Genomic DNA, 18,067 nt, shown 5'->3' on the forward strand with positions numbered 1-18,067 from the left:
TTCTTGTTTCCACATGTGGGTCACTGTTAACTATTCCTGTGATAAAGCATTTCTTGATGTGCACAAATATCATGGAAGTCTTTCAAAAAGTCACAATTCAAGATGTTGGAAGCATTTGATCCAGGAAGGAAAGAATAGGTCCAATTCACATGCAGTCTAACAAAGATACGCAAACTTAACCAAAGAAGGAGTAAATACGAGCAACACCACGCATGTAGGTTGAATAGGGACGTGCAAGAACTCAGACAGATATGGCAGCAGAGCTGTGCATAATGGCACAAGCATGGGTGCAACATGAAAGAGGACAGGAGGCATAGGCAGACCCACAGGAAGAAACATCAACTCACATTCATGGGCAAACACAATGGAGACACCCAGTCTTCATTGTAAACAGAGGAAAACATGAACACATCCAGGGCACAGGAAGCAAATGCAGCTCAGGCTGGTTGAGCCAGAATGCGCGTGAATTCATCACTAAACCGGCGAGTCTCACACGCATCGATATTCGGCGGAAGAAAACCTTACACGACACATCCAAGTGTGCAGTCAACTCTAAGAGCACCTAGCCTTTAGGGCCCAAGTGAAAGCCCTAGAGAGCCTGGGACACAAGTCACGGCAAGTCTCCAGAGGATGACCATCCAGTCAACGAAGACTATCTCTGCACTCCACTCGAGGACAGGTTAGAGCTAATGCCAACCCTGGTCCTGAAGCACTGGCAGGAAATATTAGGCACTGGGGGACCCTGTCCTAAACTTTTCTTGTCTTTAACTTCTTTGCAATGCCTTACGGAAACTTCTGAATGTGGGTAAATGCCATGCAGTCCCTAGAATGAGCCCAGTCTAAGGTCCCGAAAACCATGCCCCAGTATGCCATCTCACACCCGCTGTCGAGTTATCACACCATAGTTTCTGCTCTGTTTTGTTTTGAACTAGGACTGGGAAAGACAGGTACCAGCCTGCCGGAGCCCCACGGATTCTTGGACGTTGACAGATTCAGAAAGTAAGAAGACATGTTTCCAGTGTCTCCTGGGCTGCTTGTTCAGAAAGCACCCAGAGACGGCCAAGCCTTGCCTTCTAGCGCTGTAGATGCGTCTCTGGAGAAGGGGCAAAGCTGGGGTGTACATGGTCAAATGCAAAAGCTGGCCCTGGGCAGGAGATCTCATGCAGGGCACCGTGAAGAGGACATCCATAAAACCTGTGAACTTTACCCTTTGCCCTCAAAAGAGATGCTGCTTCAGGGAGAAAAGTTGTAGAGTGAGAACTTCATGCGAGACAGAACTTCATGTGGGACATCACCCTCAGGCATGCCCACGGTGGAGCCCTTCTATCTGGGATGAGAGGACAACAGTGGGGGGACAGACGTTGAACTCTGCCTACTCCATTTGTGCCAGTCTGTCTTTTGCTCAATCCAGAGGTGGACGCGATTCCAGAAAGCAGTCATCTACTTCAGAAGGACCACCCTAAGTGCCGACCAGTCCCTCAGTGAGCTCCATGTGCTCCAGCTGTTCCCACTGGCCCTTGGCCCACACAGTAGTGGCAAAGCCCTAGATGAAGGACAGCTCCTTTGTGGTTGAAAACATTCTGTGCTGAGCCATTCCACAAGGAAGAGAAACTGTCACCAGAGGGCTGGTGAGAAAAAATGCTTTTTCTACAGCTTGGCCTGACAGAGGGCCTTGGGCAAAGACCTTAAGCCTTCCTGGAAAAAGGGATATTGACCCCTGAGCTGCAGCAGCAGCAGCAGCAGCAGCAGCATGGGACACAGACCACATGGCTGCATAGGCTCACCCTAACAGCCTCTTTCCCCTCACTTCTGCCCCTGGACACGCTATACCGAAGCTGAGTTCTTGGAAAAAATAACAGAGTTCACATGAGCTCTAACATCTACGACGGGATCTGTTTTCCTTTATCTGATTCCTTGCAATTTCTCTTTTCCCCTGGTCACCTTTGCCAGAAACTAGTATCCTCACTGCCTTCCCACCCCTCACTTTCTCCCTAGGCCACAGCCCCCCTCCATATACCTTATACACAATGCCCTAAGATGTTACCTGGAACCCTAGCTCTGGGAAGCAGACTCTCAGCAAAGCTGACCGTGCACTCATATACACACTCATACACACGTGGCCTTCGAGGTTCATAGCGAGTTCAATGATAAGGCTTTTCCTTTGTTCTGTACCCTTATTAAAGTGTCTGATGATAGGCAACAGAGAAGATACCTGGGCCACCACCTTCCAACAGAATTGCATTCCACTGTTTCAATCTCTGGCCCTTGTTCACCAGACCCTTTCCACGAACAGCCACATTTCCCTTGTAAAATTGCCAGACCCACAGTCAATAGGCCCCTCATCTTCCTTCTCCGTCCTCCCCAACCCCCACCCCACAGGAAGAACGTCACCCCCTGACACAACCCCAACATACGACTTAGCCCCCTCTATGAATCTCCACAGACTGGTAATTCCCACGCGGTGAACTGACACTCGTACATGCAGCTGAAGTGTTTGTCCTGAGGACCTGCCCAAACAATACACGCACGCATGCAGCTGATGCTTTTTATTTTTCCTTTGCAGTGAATTCAGGGTTACTGGTGTCTCACTGTCGATCCACTTCAGCACCAGACCACTCTTCACTACTTTCCCGTCCAAGAGAACTATGCTGGCCATTGGTCTTCACGTGAAGCAGCTTCTTCGGTTTTCTGTTTTAGGTGAAGGGGGGCACGCCATCGTTAAGTGTCTCAAAAGCTGGGGGGATCGGGTTCCTTTCAAAACAGAGAGACAGAGATATGTACACTTACCCTCCCCGGAAACTCTAAAGACAGCTTGATTCTTTCAAGTCAGTTCCCAGGGGGGTGTGTCTGTGAACGTTTACATGCCCTAGAAGCACAGAGTAAAAAACAGGTATCCCAGTCTTCAGCGTAGAACTATTTACAATAGCTAGGACGTGGAAGCAGCCTACGTGTCCATCAGCAGATGAAGGGATAAGGAAGTTGGAGTACACATACACAGCGGTGTCTTACACAGCACTAACATGGAACGCGTCCATGTCAGTTCTAATGAGATGGAATGAACGTGGAGCCTACTATACCGCGTGAAGTAAGTCAGAAAGAGAAAGACAAACACTGTCCGTTCACACAAATATATGGAGTTGAGGACCTTGTACGTGGTGCTGAACATCCAACATGCAGGGCAGCAAAGAAGTAACAGACATATAAAGAACAGACTTTGGCCTCAGTGGGAGGTGGTGACGGTGGGTCAATGTGAGAGAGTAGCCCCAAAACGTTTACATTAGCTTATGCACAACAGATGACCAGTGCGAGTTTGACGCGTGCAGCAAGGCAACCAAAGTCATGTTGGGGGCAACCCAGACAGCCAGGCAGGGGAGGTCGGTGGGTGGCGGGTTCGGCATTTGGGGGGACACGTGTATCCCTATCGGTGATTCATGTTGGCCCATGTACAGCAAAACCTGTCACGGTATTGTAAAGTCATAATCCTCCAGTTAAAATAAATAAAAGAGGATTCTCCATAATCCTGCAGAGTGGTCAGTATGCTCAGAATGAGGGTGGCAGGAAAAAGATGCAAACGCAAATTAAAAACCAAAACGAGTGTGGTGATCAGAATCGAATCAAATGATGGGTCACTGGGGGAACCGCCTTGCACAAAGGAGACTCACAGGCCTTTTTGGAAATGGGACTTCATGAGGAAGAGCAGGTGGGTCCCAATTTAAGAGCAGCCTGAGGCTGGACTTGTTGGCCATGGAATGACGGTTCAGCCATGTGCAGCTGCCTCAGATATAAACTGCAGTGGCTTTGGCCTGTCCAGGCCACTTCATCCACCTCAAGCTTCTCTACTTAGAACCTGTTCTTCACCCCAGTTCTCTACCCTTGCTGTCCCTTGCTGATTCCCTCATGCCCTGGTGTCACTCTGTACTCCACGGAGTCTCACTGTCTTCACAAGTGGAATAAATGACCCAAGTTTTTGACAACACTTATGCCAGTGCTCGGCCCCTGGGCGCCTCACCTCTCGTCCTCCTGGTACCTTTTGTGGTGCAGCCTTCCTCCTCACATAGTACTGCAAAGGATTGGGCCACAGATCCCTTATGATGATCTGCCAGGGAAATGAGCAAGGTCAGCACAGGCCTGGCCAGACCATGAGCCCTCCCGTGCACGGCCAACAACTCCGACATAAGTCACCAGTTCTGGCCCAGTGGCCACGTGGGACCCCACCTCAGCAATCCAGTCAGATCCTGTGAAATTGTGGTCAAAGAACCAGTTGAAGAAGTTAACGCTGCTGTCGTGGTGCCTGCGCCTGTATGCCTTCCATTCAAAGCCCTGGTGCCACTGAACTGGAGTGGAATGAGATGCGTGGTATCCTGCAGGAAAAGCAGTTTGGGAGAAAGACCTAAATCACTTTTCGATTCAACCTAGACTTTTCTGCCCCCAACCACCGGGCCACCGCCCGCCACCCCTACCCACCCCCGCCCCCACCCAAGATCCAGGGAGCAGCTTCTCACCAGTGACCTTCATCAGGTACTCCTTGACAATCACTTCATTCTGGAAATACCTATTCCTCCGAAAGGACAATGTGATCTTGCAGTGACGAGTGGGATGCCTGAATTCCTCCACCTGCCAGGACAAAGTGTGCGGGGTGGGGTGGGTGTGAAACCTCTTTACAGAAGAGCTGTCCTTTCCTGTGTTAGGGATAGACCATGCCCTCTCCCCTCCCCAGTCACCTCCCCTCCACAATCATCAGTGTCCCCTGCCTGACCTCCAAGTTGGTCATGAAGTGAAGCATGTCTGCATCTTGCTTGCTCATCAAAACTGACATTTGGGGGTGGTTCATAAACTGCTTTAGGTCAAGGAGCCTCTAGATGCTAGAGGTAAAAGTGCTGGAAGAACAAAGCTAGCCTAAAGAGTAGAATGGCCCTCCCTGTTTGACTTCAACTTGCTACTGGTTAACTCGTCACATTTCGGTTCACGCGGGGCTATATGAATGCCGCACAAGGTCCAAGGCTGTGCCCATGAATGCCCTACCACGAGGAGGTTCTCTTCCTAACCGGATAAGCTTCATCTCAGCCCCTTGAAAGTTAGCTTACTTCGGGAAAACAAGCACTCCTAGCTAGAACCCGTAGGACCACTTACACTTCCCCACCCCTCCCCCATTCCAGACAAGCCTTCTCTCCGAAGAGACCCTGGTGCTAATGACAATTCTGATAGGGACCTCTCAAAGTATAGCCCAACTATCAATTTGGGCTAGCCAGAACAGCAAGGACATCACACCTACGATCAGGAACAGATATGCAGGACGGTAACCAATACCCACCATCCAGAAAAGTAAATACGGTACCAGAACTGCCAGATCTGTAAACTGTTCCTGCCATAGCCCGGCTTAAACAAACAAACAAACACAAAACTCACAAGCACCACACCAAGGGATACAACTTCGACCCAGAAGCCACGGATGCCCTGGATGATGGCGCTTCTGTGCTCTAGATGCACCTTCCGCCGCTGACTGGTCTTATGTTTCAGGCGAGCATGCGCCCTTTCGGCTTTCTTATTCACGGGCTCCAGCTCCAGCTGCAGGGCCGCCAGCGCCTCCAGTGCAGGCCGGTCACTCAGGGCTCCGGGCCTTGGATGGTCGTGGACATGCTCCTCCGAGGACACCTGCTCCTGCTCCTCGTATGCCACCACCTCCACCTCCTCCATGACGTCCAACACCAGCAGCTGGAACTCCTGCCCGAGTCCCGCCACCTCTCCCTCCTCCACAGCCGCACCTTCCTCCACTGCCTCCACCCAGAAGAGGGCGGCCTCCTCGCCTGGCGCACCACCTGCGGCCTGCATCGCCTCTGCCGCCCCCACCGGACTGGAAGGCCCCAGGGCCCCTCCCTCATGAAGACCCGGGCTCACAACTAAGATCCAGGATCCCGGAGTGCTGCCGCCTTCCTCTGGCCCCGTCTCACTCTCCATGGTATTCTTGCCGAAGCCCGGAACTGCAAACAAGCTGGACGCTAGAGCACGGCAGACGGCCCTCACGGGCCGCCCGCCGGCCGCAGTCTACGTGGTCCTACTCCCGACGGGTTACTGGGCAAGAGCCAGGGAACGGCGAAAGGGAGAGACGCATGCGCAGAACCCTCTGCCACCAGGCCCGCCTACTATGGCGACGGGAAGGGGCTGAACTCTCCACCCTGACCTCCTGACCTCATCCCAGAACCAATCAAATGGAGTCTAAAGCGGTTCGCTCCTGGGACACGCCCCTTGGAATCCTGGGCCCTCTTGCCAGCCTGTGACAGGCGGCCAATGTCGGCCCAGCACAAAGTGGGCGTGTCCTGGCAAGCCTTTTGCCTGCCTAGCAGTGCAGCCGCGCCCGAGCAGCGACTGGGAGAGCCAGGGCCACCTGAAGCTGCAACAGTCCTCAAGCTTGAAGTTGCCCCTGGGGCAGCGCGCCCGTGTGCTCAGGGACACACTCAGGAAGACAGGGTTCCTGGGTACCTCAGGGACAGAGTTGCTCTCCTCCGATCCAAACCGCAAGCCACGGGGTGGGGGTGGGGGGAGTAGGAGGGAGGCGGGCAGGGTAGGGGGGTTTGGGGGAGGAGTGCGCGGTGGAGGGGGATGGGGAAGCGGGGCGGGGCCCGGGTGGGGGCGGGCTTACGCCGACCTCACCCATGTGCACCTGCTGCAGAGTCATGGCTAAACTTGTGCCTTAGGCTTGAGCAGTTGTCAGGAATGCAGCCCTCCTCTGAGGAAGATGCAGAGCACTTTCCTCGGCTAGCTGTCCAAGCCCCACGATGCAGCCGCAAGCCCAACCAGCCTGGAGCCCCTGGCCTACGATCTGTCAGCCCTCGGCCTTTCCCCCGGCCCGTGGCTTAGGGCAGGCGCCCACGTAGCTAAGGATGTGCGCCTGCAGATGCACTTGCCAGAGGCACAGAGCTATTCCTGCAAGTGTTTCAAGTGGACCAAAGTGCTCCTCCTGACCATTAGTTACTCCTACGTCCGGGCCGCCTAGCTCAGGTGGGCACACTCAGGTTAAGTGCCTGGACAGTTTCCACTGCTCACGCTCTTTCTCCTAGGATGTCTGCTGTTTCACACTGAGCACCTACCTCCCTTAGTCCTGACACACTCACAGACCCACCACACCCCACCCCACCCCCCACAACCCCCACAAACACACACAAACACGTGACACAAGTACACACATGCGTGCAACACACAGAGCCACAAATGCCAACAGGTGTTTCAGAGACTGAAGAACCAGTGGATCGCATGAAATGCATAGATGTCTTTATTTCTAACGGGAAAATGTTCATTCTGATCTTCAGATGTGAAATATAGAGAAGTCCATCTTCCATGAGGGAGAATCATGCCTAGATTTGGATACAGGAAGTATAGAGAACTCCTTATTTCATGGTGGACAGTCCTTGATTTATGCATGAGAAATACAAGGAGTTAAGTATTTCACGAAGAAACAGTGGTGCCCAGAATTTCATTTATGAAATAGAGATAATTCCAATTCCATATTCGTTCACCAGATCTTAATTTCACACTTCATGTCAGTAAACTTTCATTGAGATCTTCATATACGAAATGTATACAATTTCAGGATTCAAGAAGGGAATTGTAGGCTCAACTTTTCATATGTAAAATATATAGAATTCCCCACTCATGTAGGAAAACGTGTGCACAGATATACGTCTGGGAGACACAAGATTCCACATATGATGAAGAAAATGATGCAAGTCGATTTTCATACATGAAATACCGATTTCCTATTTCAGGTAGAAACCTCTGCACCCATGTTCTCACATGTGAAAGAAGGACAATTGCATATTTTATGCAGAAAAATCATCTTTCTGGTTTTCATCTGCATGAATCAGGGAATGCAGAGCAAGTGCTCTGGAGCAATCCCGAAGAATAGCGTAGGCAGGGATGTGGGAGCGGCTCCAGGATAGCTGGGACCCCTGTGTACTTATGGCTTATTAATGTTGATGCATGGCAGAAGCCATTACAATATTGTATCATAATTAACCCCCAGTTGAATTTAATAAAAAGAAAAAGTGAAAGAAGAAAGGGACTCGACTGCTCTGTGGTGGCCTAAATGGGAAGGAAATCCAAAATTGACGGGATACACGTACAGCTAAAACTTGATTCACGCACAGCAGAAACCAAAGAAACACTGTAACGTGACTATGGCCCCAAAATAATGGTTGGAAGTACATCACATGTCCAGTATAATTCCGGCAGTGAAAAAATAAATGGTAGCCCCGTATGCAATACATGTTCTTGAGGAGAGTATGCTGAGTTAAATACTTGAGTTCGAGGAAGATGAAGGCTTTTACATCACACGACATTGTCACGTTGAAAGCCCTGCGTTATAGAAAGAGAGTAGGATGTGGTCATCGGGCCAGTGGAAATGGCCCCCGATGGTCCACGTTACCATCTTTTAGTCACAGGTTGACTCAGCTCATCCAGGAAGACACTGTAAAAGAGGCAGGATGGAAAACGGAGCTGCAGGCCTCAGCCCAAGACCATTAGGGAAGTTCGCAAACCCAACACCACCAACAGAAAGCCTCTCAGCTGAATGCACTGAGAGAGATATCAAAGCCTTCCCACAGGGCCTTCCAGGCCCTTGGGCCTTGGGCTGGGTAATGAACTGTGGTGCTTGGACAAGCGTGAGGAAAGGCTGTGTCTTGCAGAGTCCCGGAGGCCTTGCTGGAGCCACTCAGCGGCCTGGCCCAGGTTTCAAAGCAACGGCCACCGTGTCCCATGCCCACCTCCATGTCCGAATGGTTGTGGCAATGTCCATGGGCCACAGTCTACAGGACCGAGCTCCCCATTTGGGTAGACGGAGGAGGCTGAGGGTCAGCTGCGTGCTGGGTACCTGGCTCCCTCATGGCAGGTGGCCGGGCAGTGTGTGGGGGCCTTGGTAAGAGGAGGGCACAGAGAACTGAGACCTGCCTCTTCCAGCTGGGACTACCAGGCTATACGGGGACCCCCTTCTCGCAACCAGGACCTTGGAGGGTGAAAGTCAATCTGGGGAATCTCCTTTCAGGGGATAGGGAATCATACTTGTTTCCCTTGAGGATTGCAGGACACAGTTAGCTGGCCACCAGCTCACCTCAAGAACACAAGATGTGACAGCAAGAAGTTTGCACCGGCTAATCACACCCCTCCCTCACGTTTCCTCTATGTGGCCTTTGCTGAAAGCCTTGACGGAGTTTGCCATTTCTCTTTCCACTGGCTTAGGCTTTTATTCTTTTCTAATACAAGCATTTAAAATTATAAGCACGTCTAGATCTGCATCTCACGAATTCTGATACGCTGTGTTTTTATTCTCACTCGTTTAAAGTATCTTCTGCTCGCTCTTTGTTATCCTGTACGTTTTTTAAAAAGTTTAGTTTAATTGGAGGTGAGTTACTTGACATTATTGTGGTGCTTTTTGCCGTACGTTCACACGAATCAGCCGTGTACATGCATTCCCCGTCCTGATTCCCACTCCCCATCCCATCCCTCTGGGTCATCCCAGTGCACCAGCCCTGAGCTCCCTGTCTCGTGCATCGAACCTGGCCTGGCGATGTATTTCGTATGTGATAATATACATGTTTCAATGCTATTCTCTCAAACCATCGCACCCTTGCCTTCTCCTACAGAGTCCCGAAATCTGTTCTTTACATCTGTGTCTCTTTTGCTGTCTCGCATATAGGGTCACTGTTAATTCCATCTGTCTCAATTCCATATATATGCGTGGGTTTTTCCTTCTGACTGACTTTTCTCTGCATAAGAGGCTCCACTTGCGTCCAGCTCATTAGAACTGATTCAAATGCATTCTTTTTAAGAGCTGAGTAAAATTCTACTGTCTATATCTACCCCAGCTTTCATCTCCAGTTCGTCTGCCCACGGACATCTAGGCTGCTTCCACGTCCTATCTGTTGTAAAGAGAGCCGCGACGAACACTGGGGCACGAGTGTGTTTTAATTCTGGTTTCTTCGGTGTGTATGCCCAGCAGAGGGATTGCTGGGTTGTATGGCAGTTCTATTTCCAGGTTTTTGAGCACTCTGTACGTTGTTCCCATAGTGGCTGTGCTAGTTTGAAATTCACACAGACAGTGTGAGAGGGTTTCTTTTTTTCTCTGCCCCCTCTCAAACATTCATTGTCTGTAGATTTTGGACAGCAGCTATTCTGACCGGCCTGAGATGGTACCTCGTTGTGGTTTCGATTTGCGTTTCTCTGATAGTAAGGGATGTTGCGCATCTTTTCCTGTGTTTGATAGCCATCTGTATTTCTTTTTTGGAGAAATGTCTGTTTACTTCTTTGGCCCATGATGATGATTATTATTTTTTTTGGCCTGGGTCGCCTACTTTTCTGGAATTGAGTGCAGGAGTTGCTTGTATATTTTTTAGATTAATTCTGTACGAGTTGCTTCATTTGCTATTATTTGCCCCCATTCTGAATTCTGTCTTTCCACTTTGCTTGTAGTTTCCTTCGTTGAGCATAAGCTTTTAAGTTTAAGTAGGTCCCATTTGTTTTAGTTTTGCTTTTATTCCCATTATTCTGGGAGGTTCGCCAGAGAGGATCCTACTGTGCTTTACACCAGAGAGTGTTTTGCCTAAATTTTCCTCCAGCAGTGTAATCGTTTGCGGTCTCATGTTTAGATCTTCGATCCATTTTGAGTTTATATTTTGTGTGCGGTGTTAGCAAGTGTTGTAGTTTCATTCTTTTATGCGTGGTTGCCCAGTTTTCCCAGCGCCCCTTGCTGAAGAGATTGTCTTTTCTGCATTGTACATCCTCGTCTGCTTTGTCAAAGATAAGGTGTCCGTAGGTGCGGATATGAATCTCTGGGCTTTCTCTTTTGTTCCATTGACTTATGTTTCTGTCTTTGTGCCAGTACCATACTGCATTGATGACTGTGGCTTTGTAGTATAGCTTGAAGTTAGGCAGGCTGATTCCTGCAGTTCCATTCTTCTTTGTCAAGATTGCTTTGGCTCTTCCAGGTGTTTTGGATTTCCATACCAATTGTGAAATGACTGGTCCTAGTGCTCTGACAAATACTGCTCATAGCTTTACAGGGACTACACTGACCCTATCGATTGCTTTGGATAGATTTTAGTCCTCTATTTACTATTGCAGGAGGGCCAAATGCCCAGCATGAACTGACACCAACACCAATGTGTACACAAGGAACTGGGGTTTTAAAGGGAGAATTTGGGAATAGGCAAGGGGAATCATGGGAAGTCTATAGAGTCAGAAAATGACAGTTTGACAGAACGTGCGCAGGGGGTGTTGGTCCATGCGGAATATCTGGGTTTGCTAACCCTGTTACCTCTTAAAGGCAGGCTTTCTGCCCTCCCGTAGAGACTGGGCAACGGGCCCTATCCTTAAGTGTTGAGTGGAGCACATAGTCACTTCTATTGGCAGCCTTGAGTTTTCGTAGGTGGGGACTTTAAAGGGGTGGGGGTCATCCAAGGCATGCAGCCTTGAGCTGTTGCAAACTTAAAGACCCAGGTGCAGGCCTTACTGAGAAAGGGCTCCGTGGAGCCTTGCTCAAATTTGGCTAAGGTGAGAGTCGTTTTCCTTTGAAAGCAGAGAAACTCGAAGAGTGTGGATTGGGCCCTGCTCCCACCGCCGCTTGGAGCTGGGACAGCCTTCCCCAGGCGGTGGGGAGACCAAGCACATTTGCTTTTTCAGGTGTCCAGCAGAACGAGATCACACAGAAGCCATCAACCTCCACCATCACCCTGGTGACCAACACGGATTCGTCGCCCCTGGTCCCCAGCTCAGGACCCACGAGCACCCTTGCATCTTCGGTCAGCGCGCCCATCGCCACCGCTTCAGCTGATGTCGCTGCAGGCACCGCCGAGTACGCTAGCAGAGTGAGTGCCCGTGGTTGGATTGGGGAAGCCCAGCTTTGGGTCTTTCCAGGAATTAAAGGGGACCAGGAAGTGGTGGAATCCCTCCCCAACTCGCCTGTTCTCTTGGCCTGGTCCTTGTTAGGGATGTGGTGGCCAGGCTTGCCTGCTCTGTGTTCACTTGTGGGCACACTCTCCATTTAGGTTCTGTCTTCTGTCTTTTAAAATTTATTTTATTGAAGTATAGGTGATGTAGAAGGGTGTATTAATTTCGACGGTACAAGACAATGATTCAGTTATATACACGCATACTTTTTCATATTCCTTTCCATTATGGCTTACCACAGGATATTGATTGTCGTTCCCTGTGCTACACAGGAGGACCTTGTTGTTTATTTTACGTATAAGAGTTTGCACCTGGTAATCCCAGATTCCCAAAGCGTCCCGTCCACCACCCCAGCCCTCCTCTCTACTTCTCTCTTAATTTGCCGAGTGCTTTCATGCTCACTGTCTAATCCGGGCAAGTAAAGCTTGCTGTCGGATGAGGGTGCTCTGGAGTGATGTGCAGGTTCATGTCTGGAGAACCCGGGGAGTGAAAATCACCACCAGAATTGCAGCTCTCTGGGGAGTCCCTTCTGCTCCCTGCTGGGGCCTAGAACAGGAGTTGCTAGACAGCTGTAGAATGAAAGCGGGTTTTTGAGTGAACACCTAATGTCTTTTGAGAGAAAGCCTAATGTCTCATTGGGCTTCATATCAGTAACACTTTTGTTTAGTGTGGACAATTTGTAAGGTCTTTATTGAATTTGTTGTAATATTGCTGTACTTTCCTTCTTTCAAAACGTTTTGGTGTCGTTGACTACAAGGCTTGGGGAATCTTATCTCCCTGAGTAGGGAATCAAAACCGTACCCCCCACATTGGAAGGCTAGGTCTCAACCAGTGGGGTTTCAGGGACGTCCTCACTCCCATGTTACAGATGAGCACACTGAGATCTGGCCAGGTCAAACAGGTTGTCCGGGGTCACATAATCCGTGAATGTCTAATTGGCATTTGAATGGTAGCAGCCAGGATCTAGAATCCCCGCTTGACCTGCCTTAGAGCTCGCTTGTGAATTCACACCAGGCCGGCTGACCACGGCTGTCCGCTGTCCCCAGACTGATTGTTCTTACATGTGGCTTTTTAAAGCAACCCTGCTCAAGAGTGAGTGTGGCTAAAGAGGAAACATCCAGGTCTTGGGGTTAGGGCTCTTAGTTAGTACTTCTGTCCCCCCATTTTGCATAAAAGACCAGGTTTTATCCAGTCTCAGAGTTTCAGAACATTCAGGGTTCCCCTTTCAGGTGTGGTCTCATGCTCAAGGTTTTTGACTTACCTGTTCATCACCTTGAACAAGGATTGACTTCGTGTTTTCATTGACAGTGACTTCATACCTCAAGCATGAAAATCACTTTATGTATGAAATAGAAAATTCCATATTTTGTGTAGGAAAATCGAGGCCAATTCTTTCAGTTGTTACATATACAGTGTTCTGTAACTCATAACGCAAGTCAGCACACAGATTTTCAAATGAGAAAGATGAAAAATTCCGTATTTCGTGTTACCTTGTTTATGCCCAATTCAATGTGAAATACCAGAATTTCATATTTCGCGGGGAAAAGCTCCGTGCCTGGAGTTTCAAATGCCGACGTAGAGAAACCCATATTCAAGGCAGGAAAATCGGTGCCCGGATGTTCATTCATTAAATACAGAGAACTGCATGTTTCATGTAGGAAAATCACGACCCAGATTCTCCTACATGAAATATAAACAGTTCATTAGCTCATGGACTAAGTCTCTGCCACGATTTTCTTACAGAGGAAAGATAAAGACATGTAAGGAAATCCGTACTCAACAGAGGAAAAATCAGTGCCCCGGATTACATACGTAAAGTCATCAAAATTCCGTATTTTGTGTGCTAAAATCAGTGGCCTGATGTTCCTAAGTTTAATACACGACATTCCAGATTTCATGTGCAAAAGTCAGCACCCAGGTTTTCATACGGGAAATACACAGAATTCCAAATTTCATGCCGGCAAATAACACGTGCACCCATGATTCATATAACATATAGAGAATTCCATTTCCCTTTTGGGAAGTTTGTGGTGAGATTTTCACAGGTGAAACAGAGAGAATGCCACATTTCTTGGCAGAAAACTTAATGCATGTATTCTTTCGGGAAATAACGAGTTCCGCGCTTCACGTAAAAGACTGTTGCCCACGTGTCCAAATGTGACACAAACCTGGACTTCTCTGTGTAGAGAGAGATTTAGAGATGAAACATCTCTCAATCCGGAGATGCTAAGAACAGTGTCCCGCTAAGAGCCATGACTCACCAGTGCCAGAGGAATTGAAGTCTGCCCATTTATTGTACAGAGGCGCTTTCAAAGTAGCTCTGTTCTCATCCAGCCCCCAGGTGAGAACACACGCCAGCCTACCCCATCAGCCCAGGCCTGTGGGACTGGGACAGGTGAGAGGATCAACCTAGGACACCCTTTTAAGGAGTGATGTTTCAAACTGGCAAAGGCTGCACATAGCAGCGCTAAGTGCTGCTACAGTTCCCAAACCTTAGAGAAAAGGGCAAGCTGTGTTCATATGGCTGGTCATGTCGGGGAAAGAATGCTCCTTCACCTGAGGACAGAAAACCCTTTGTGGCCGGGTGTCCTAAGGGCTGTGCGTAGCCCCTCTTCTGTGCCGGGGAGTCTGGCCCACTCTGGCTCTGCTCCTTAGCATCCTCCCTGACTTGCCTCAGGTGCTTTTGGCCTGCCTCTCCTTTCTCCTCAGGGATCCGTGTTTACACTTACATGCCTGTTTACATGTACAGCTTGCTCCGTGGGTGAGATCCCTGGGCTTTCCTCCAGGGCTTTTCTCCAGTGTTTCTGCCGCCCCAAGATCGTCGTACTTTACACAAGCTCTTTCATGTTTTCAGTGTGCATTCTTCCATCCCCCAGCCAGGCCAGTTCAGAGAGTTCACACACACATTTTGCCCAGCGCACATGTGTTTGCACGCGCGTGCACGCACACACACACTCATACACACACTCACACACTCACACACCAACAATTCTGAAAAGCAACTTGCACACATGCGGAACTTTGGTTTACTGATCCAGGATAATGGACTTTGGTAAGCACCACTCTTTTTTTTTTTTTTTTGCCCCGTTGATGTTTTCAATCGGTAATTGATCAAGTCAGTGTCCTCTTCTACTTCTATGGTATATCGTGGAAGGTGAATGGGAATGGCTCATGAGTGGGACTGATATCCAAAGAGGTTGGCAGGGTTGGAAGTCCTCACTGTGGACAGCAGAGTGACCTGTGCCTGTGTTCTCTACTCCTGTTGCCTTGGACTGGTTCACCGTGCCAGTCGGGTTGGTGTGATTCCATTCCCTGGGCTTTCCTTCCAGAAACGACACAGAAATAGCAAGGGACTTTGAACTTGAAATTGATCTCGCACCGCCTTTTCCCTAGGCTATAGAAGGTCAGTGAGCACAAGAACTCTTTCACAACTTTCTCTGTACAGAAAGGCAAGCCCCAATTCCTATCACCTGGGGGATGATTTACTGACAATCATGAAGAAATTCTGCATGGGCAATGCCAGTTGAATGATCAACACAAGGACACATGGGTAGGGGTAAACGTTAGTGTATTTCAACCGTGCGGCGCTGTTTATAGAACACTTAACAAGTCAACCCCAAACCGTTCCTGACAGAGAAAAACAAAAACATTTCCTGACATATGCATTCCTGCAACATCTTTGCCCTCTGTGATCCTAATCAATATTCTCCCTGCAATGAGTGATATTCCTGCACGTCAGGCATTACTGTAAGTGTGTGGGTATTCTTGTTTCCACATGTGGGTCACTGTTAACTATTCCTGTGATAAAGCATTTCTTGATGTGCACAAATATCATGGAAGTCTTTCAAAAAGTCACAATTCAAGATGTTGGAAGCATTTGATCCAGGAAGGAAAGAATAGGTCCAATTCACATGCAGTCTAACAAAGATACGCAAACTTAACCAAAGAAGGACTAAATACGAGCAACACCACGCATGTAGGTTGAATAGGGACGTGCAAGAACTCAGACAGATATGGCAGCAGAGCTGTGCATAATGGCACAAGCATGGGTGCAACATGAAAGAGGACAGGAGGCATAGGCAGACCCACAGGAAGAAACATCAACTCACATTCATGGGCAAACACAATGGAGACACCCAGTCTTCATTCTAAACAGAGGAAAACATGAACACATCCAGGGCACAGGAAGCAAATGCAGCTCAGGCTGGTTGAGCCAGAATGCGCGTGAATTCATCACTAAACCGGCGAGTCTCACACGCATCGATATTCGGCGGAAGAAAACCTTACACGACACATCCAAGTGTGCAGTCAACTCTAAGAGCACCTAGCCTTTAGGGCCCAAGTGAAAGCCCTAGAGAGCCTGGGACACAAGTCACGGCAAGTCTCCAGAGGATGACCATCCAGTCAACGAAGACTATCTCTGCACTCCACTCGAGGACAGGTTAGAGCTAATGCCAACCCTGGTCCTGAAGCACTGGCAGGAAATATTAGGCACTGGGGGACCCTGTCCTAAACTTTTCTTGTCTTTAACTTCTTTGCAATGCCTTACGGAAACTTCTGAATGTGGGTAAATGCCATGCAGTCCCTAGAATGAGCCCAGTCTAAGGTCCCGAAAACCATGCCCCAGTATGCCATCTCACACCCGCTGTCGAGTTATCACACCATAGTTTCTGCTCTGTTTTGTTTTGAACTAGGACTGGGAAAGACAGGTACCAGCCTGCCGGAGCCCCACGGATTCTTGGACGTTGACAGATTCAGAAAGTAAGAAGACATGTTTCCAGTGTCTCCTGGGCTGCTTGTTCAGAAAGCACCCAGAGACGGCCAAGCCTTGCCTTCTAGCGCTGTAGATGCGTCTCTGGAGAAGGGGCAAAGCTGGGGTGTACATGGTCAAATGCAAAAGCTGGCCCTGGGCAGGAGATCTCATGCAGGGCACCGTGAAGAGGACATCCATAAAACCTGTGAACTTTACCCTTTGCCCTCAAAAGAGATGCTGCTTCAGGGAGAAAAGTTGTAGAGTGAGAACTTCATGCGAGACAGAACTTCATGTGGGACATCACCCTCAGGCATGCCCACGGTGGAGCCCTTCTATCTGGGATGAGAGGACAACAGTGGGGGGACAGACGTTGAACTCTGCCTACTCCATTTGTGCCAGTCTGTCTTTTGCTCAATCCAGAGGTGGACACGATTCCAGAAAGCAGTCATCTACTTCAGAAGGACCACCCTAAGTGCCGACCAGTCCCTCAGTGAGCTCCATGTGCTCCAGCTGTTCCCACTGGCCCTTGGCCCACACAGTAGTGGCAAAGCCCTAGATGAAGGACAGCTCCTTTGTGGTTGAAAACATTCTGTGCTGAGCCATTCCACAAGGAAGAGAAACTGTCACCAGAGGGCTGGTGAGAAAAAATGCTTTTTCTACAGCTTGGCCTGACAGAGGGCCTTGGGCAAAGACCTTAAGCCTTCCTGGAAAAAGGGATATTGACCCCTGAGCTGCAGCAGCAGCAGCAGCAGCAGCAGCATGGGACACAGACCACATGGCTGCATAGGCTCACCCTAACAGCCTCTTTCCCCTCACTTCTGCCCCTGGACACGCTATACCGAAGCTGAGTTCTTGGAAAAAATAACAGAGTTCACATGAGCTCTAACATCTACGACGGGATCTGTTTTCCTTTATCTGATTCCTTGCAATTTCTCTTTTCCCCTGGTCACCTTTGCCAGAAACTAGTATCCTCACTGCCTTCCCACCCCTCACTTTCTCCCTAGGCCACAGCCCCCCTCCATATACCTTATACACAATGCCCTAAGATGTTACCTGGAACCCTAGCTCTGGGAAGCAGACTCTCAGCAAAGCTGACCGTGCACTCATATACACACTCATACACACGTGGCCTTCGAGGTTCATAGCGAGTTCAATGATAAGGCTTTTCCTTTGTTCTGTACCCTTATTAAAGTGTCTGATGATAGGCAACAGAGAAGATACCTGGGCCACCACCTTCCAACAGAATTGCATTCCACTGTTTCAATCTCTGGCCCTTGTTCACCAGACCCTTTCCACGAACAGCCACATTTCCCTTGTAAAATTGCCAGACCCACAGTCAATAGGCCCCTCATCTTCCTTCTCCGTCCTCCCCAACCCCCA

At 49.3% G+C, this 18,067-nt stretch overlaps 1 protein-coding gene across 2 annotated transcripts; it reads right to left on the reverse strand.

Annotated features, from left to right (window-relative positions):
- Positions 1–2,531: 2,531 nt before the first annotated feature.
- LOC132344495 (testis-specific Y-encoded protein 3-like) lies at positions 2,532–5,957 on the reverse strand. 2 transcript variants are annotated; one of them, XM_059884115.1, is made up of 6 exons: positions 5,428–5,957; positions 4,757–4,834; positions 4,503–4,614; positions 4,216–4,361; positions 4,010–4,096; positions 2,532–2,751 (listed from the first exon to the last, which is right to left on the reverse strand). In XM_059884115.1, exons 1-6 carry the CDS (start codon positions 5,953–5,955, stop codon positions 2,728–2,730), a joined length of 975 nt encoding a protein of 324 aa, XP_059740098.1. In that variant the 5' UTR covers positions 5,956–5,957; the 3' UTR covers positions 2,532–2,727. The 2 variants fall into 2 exon arrangements, with proteins under 2 accessions (XP_059740098.1, XP_059740099.1); XM_059884116.1 differs by lacking the exon at positions 4,757–4,834 and having other exon boundaries at positions 5,407–5,957.
- Positions 5,958–18,067: the final 12,110 nt, after the last annotated feature.

This window comes from Bos taurus, chromosome Y (assembly GCF_002263795.3).
Source record: "Bos taurus isolate L1 Dominette 01449 registration number 42190680 breed Hereford chromosome Y, ARS-UCD2.0, whole genome shotgun sequence".
Lineage (NCBI taxonomy): Eukaryota > Metazoa > Chordata > Mammalia > Artiodactyla > Bovidae > Bos > Bos taurus.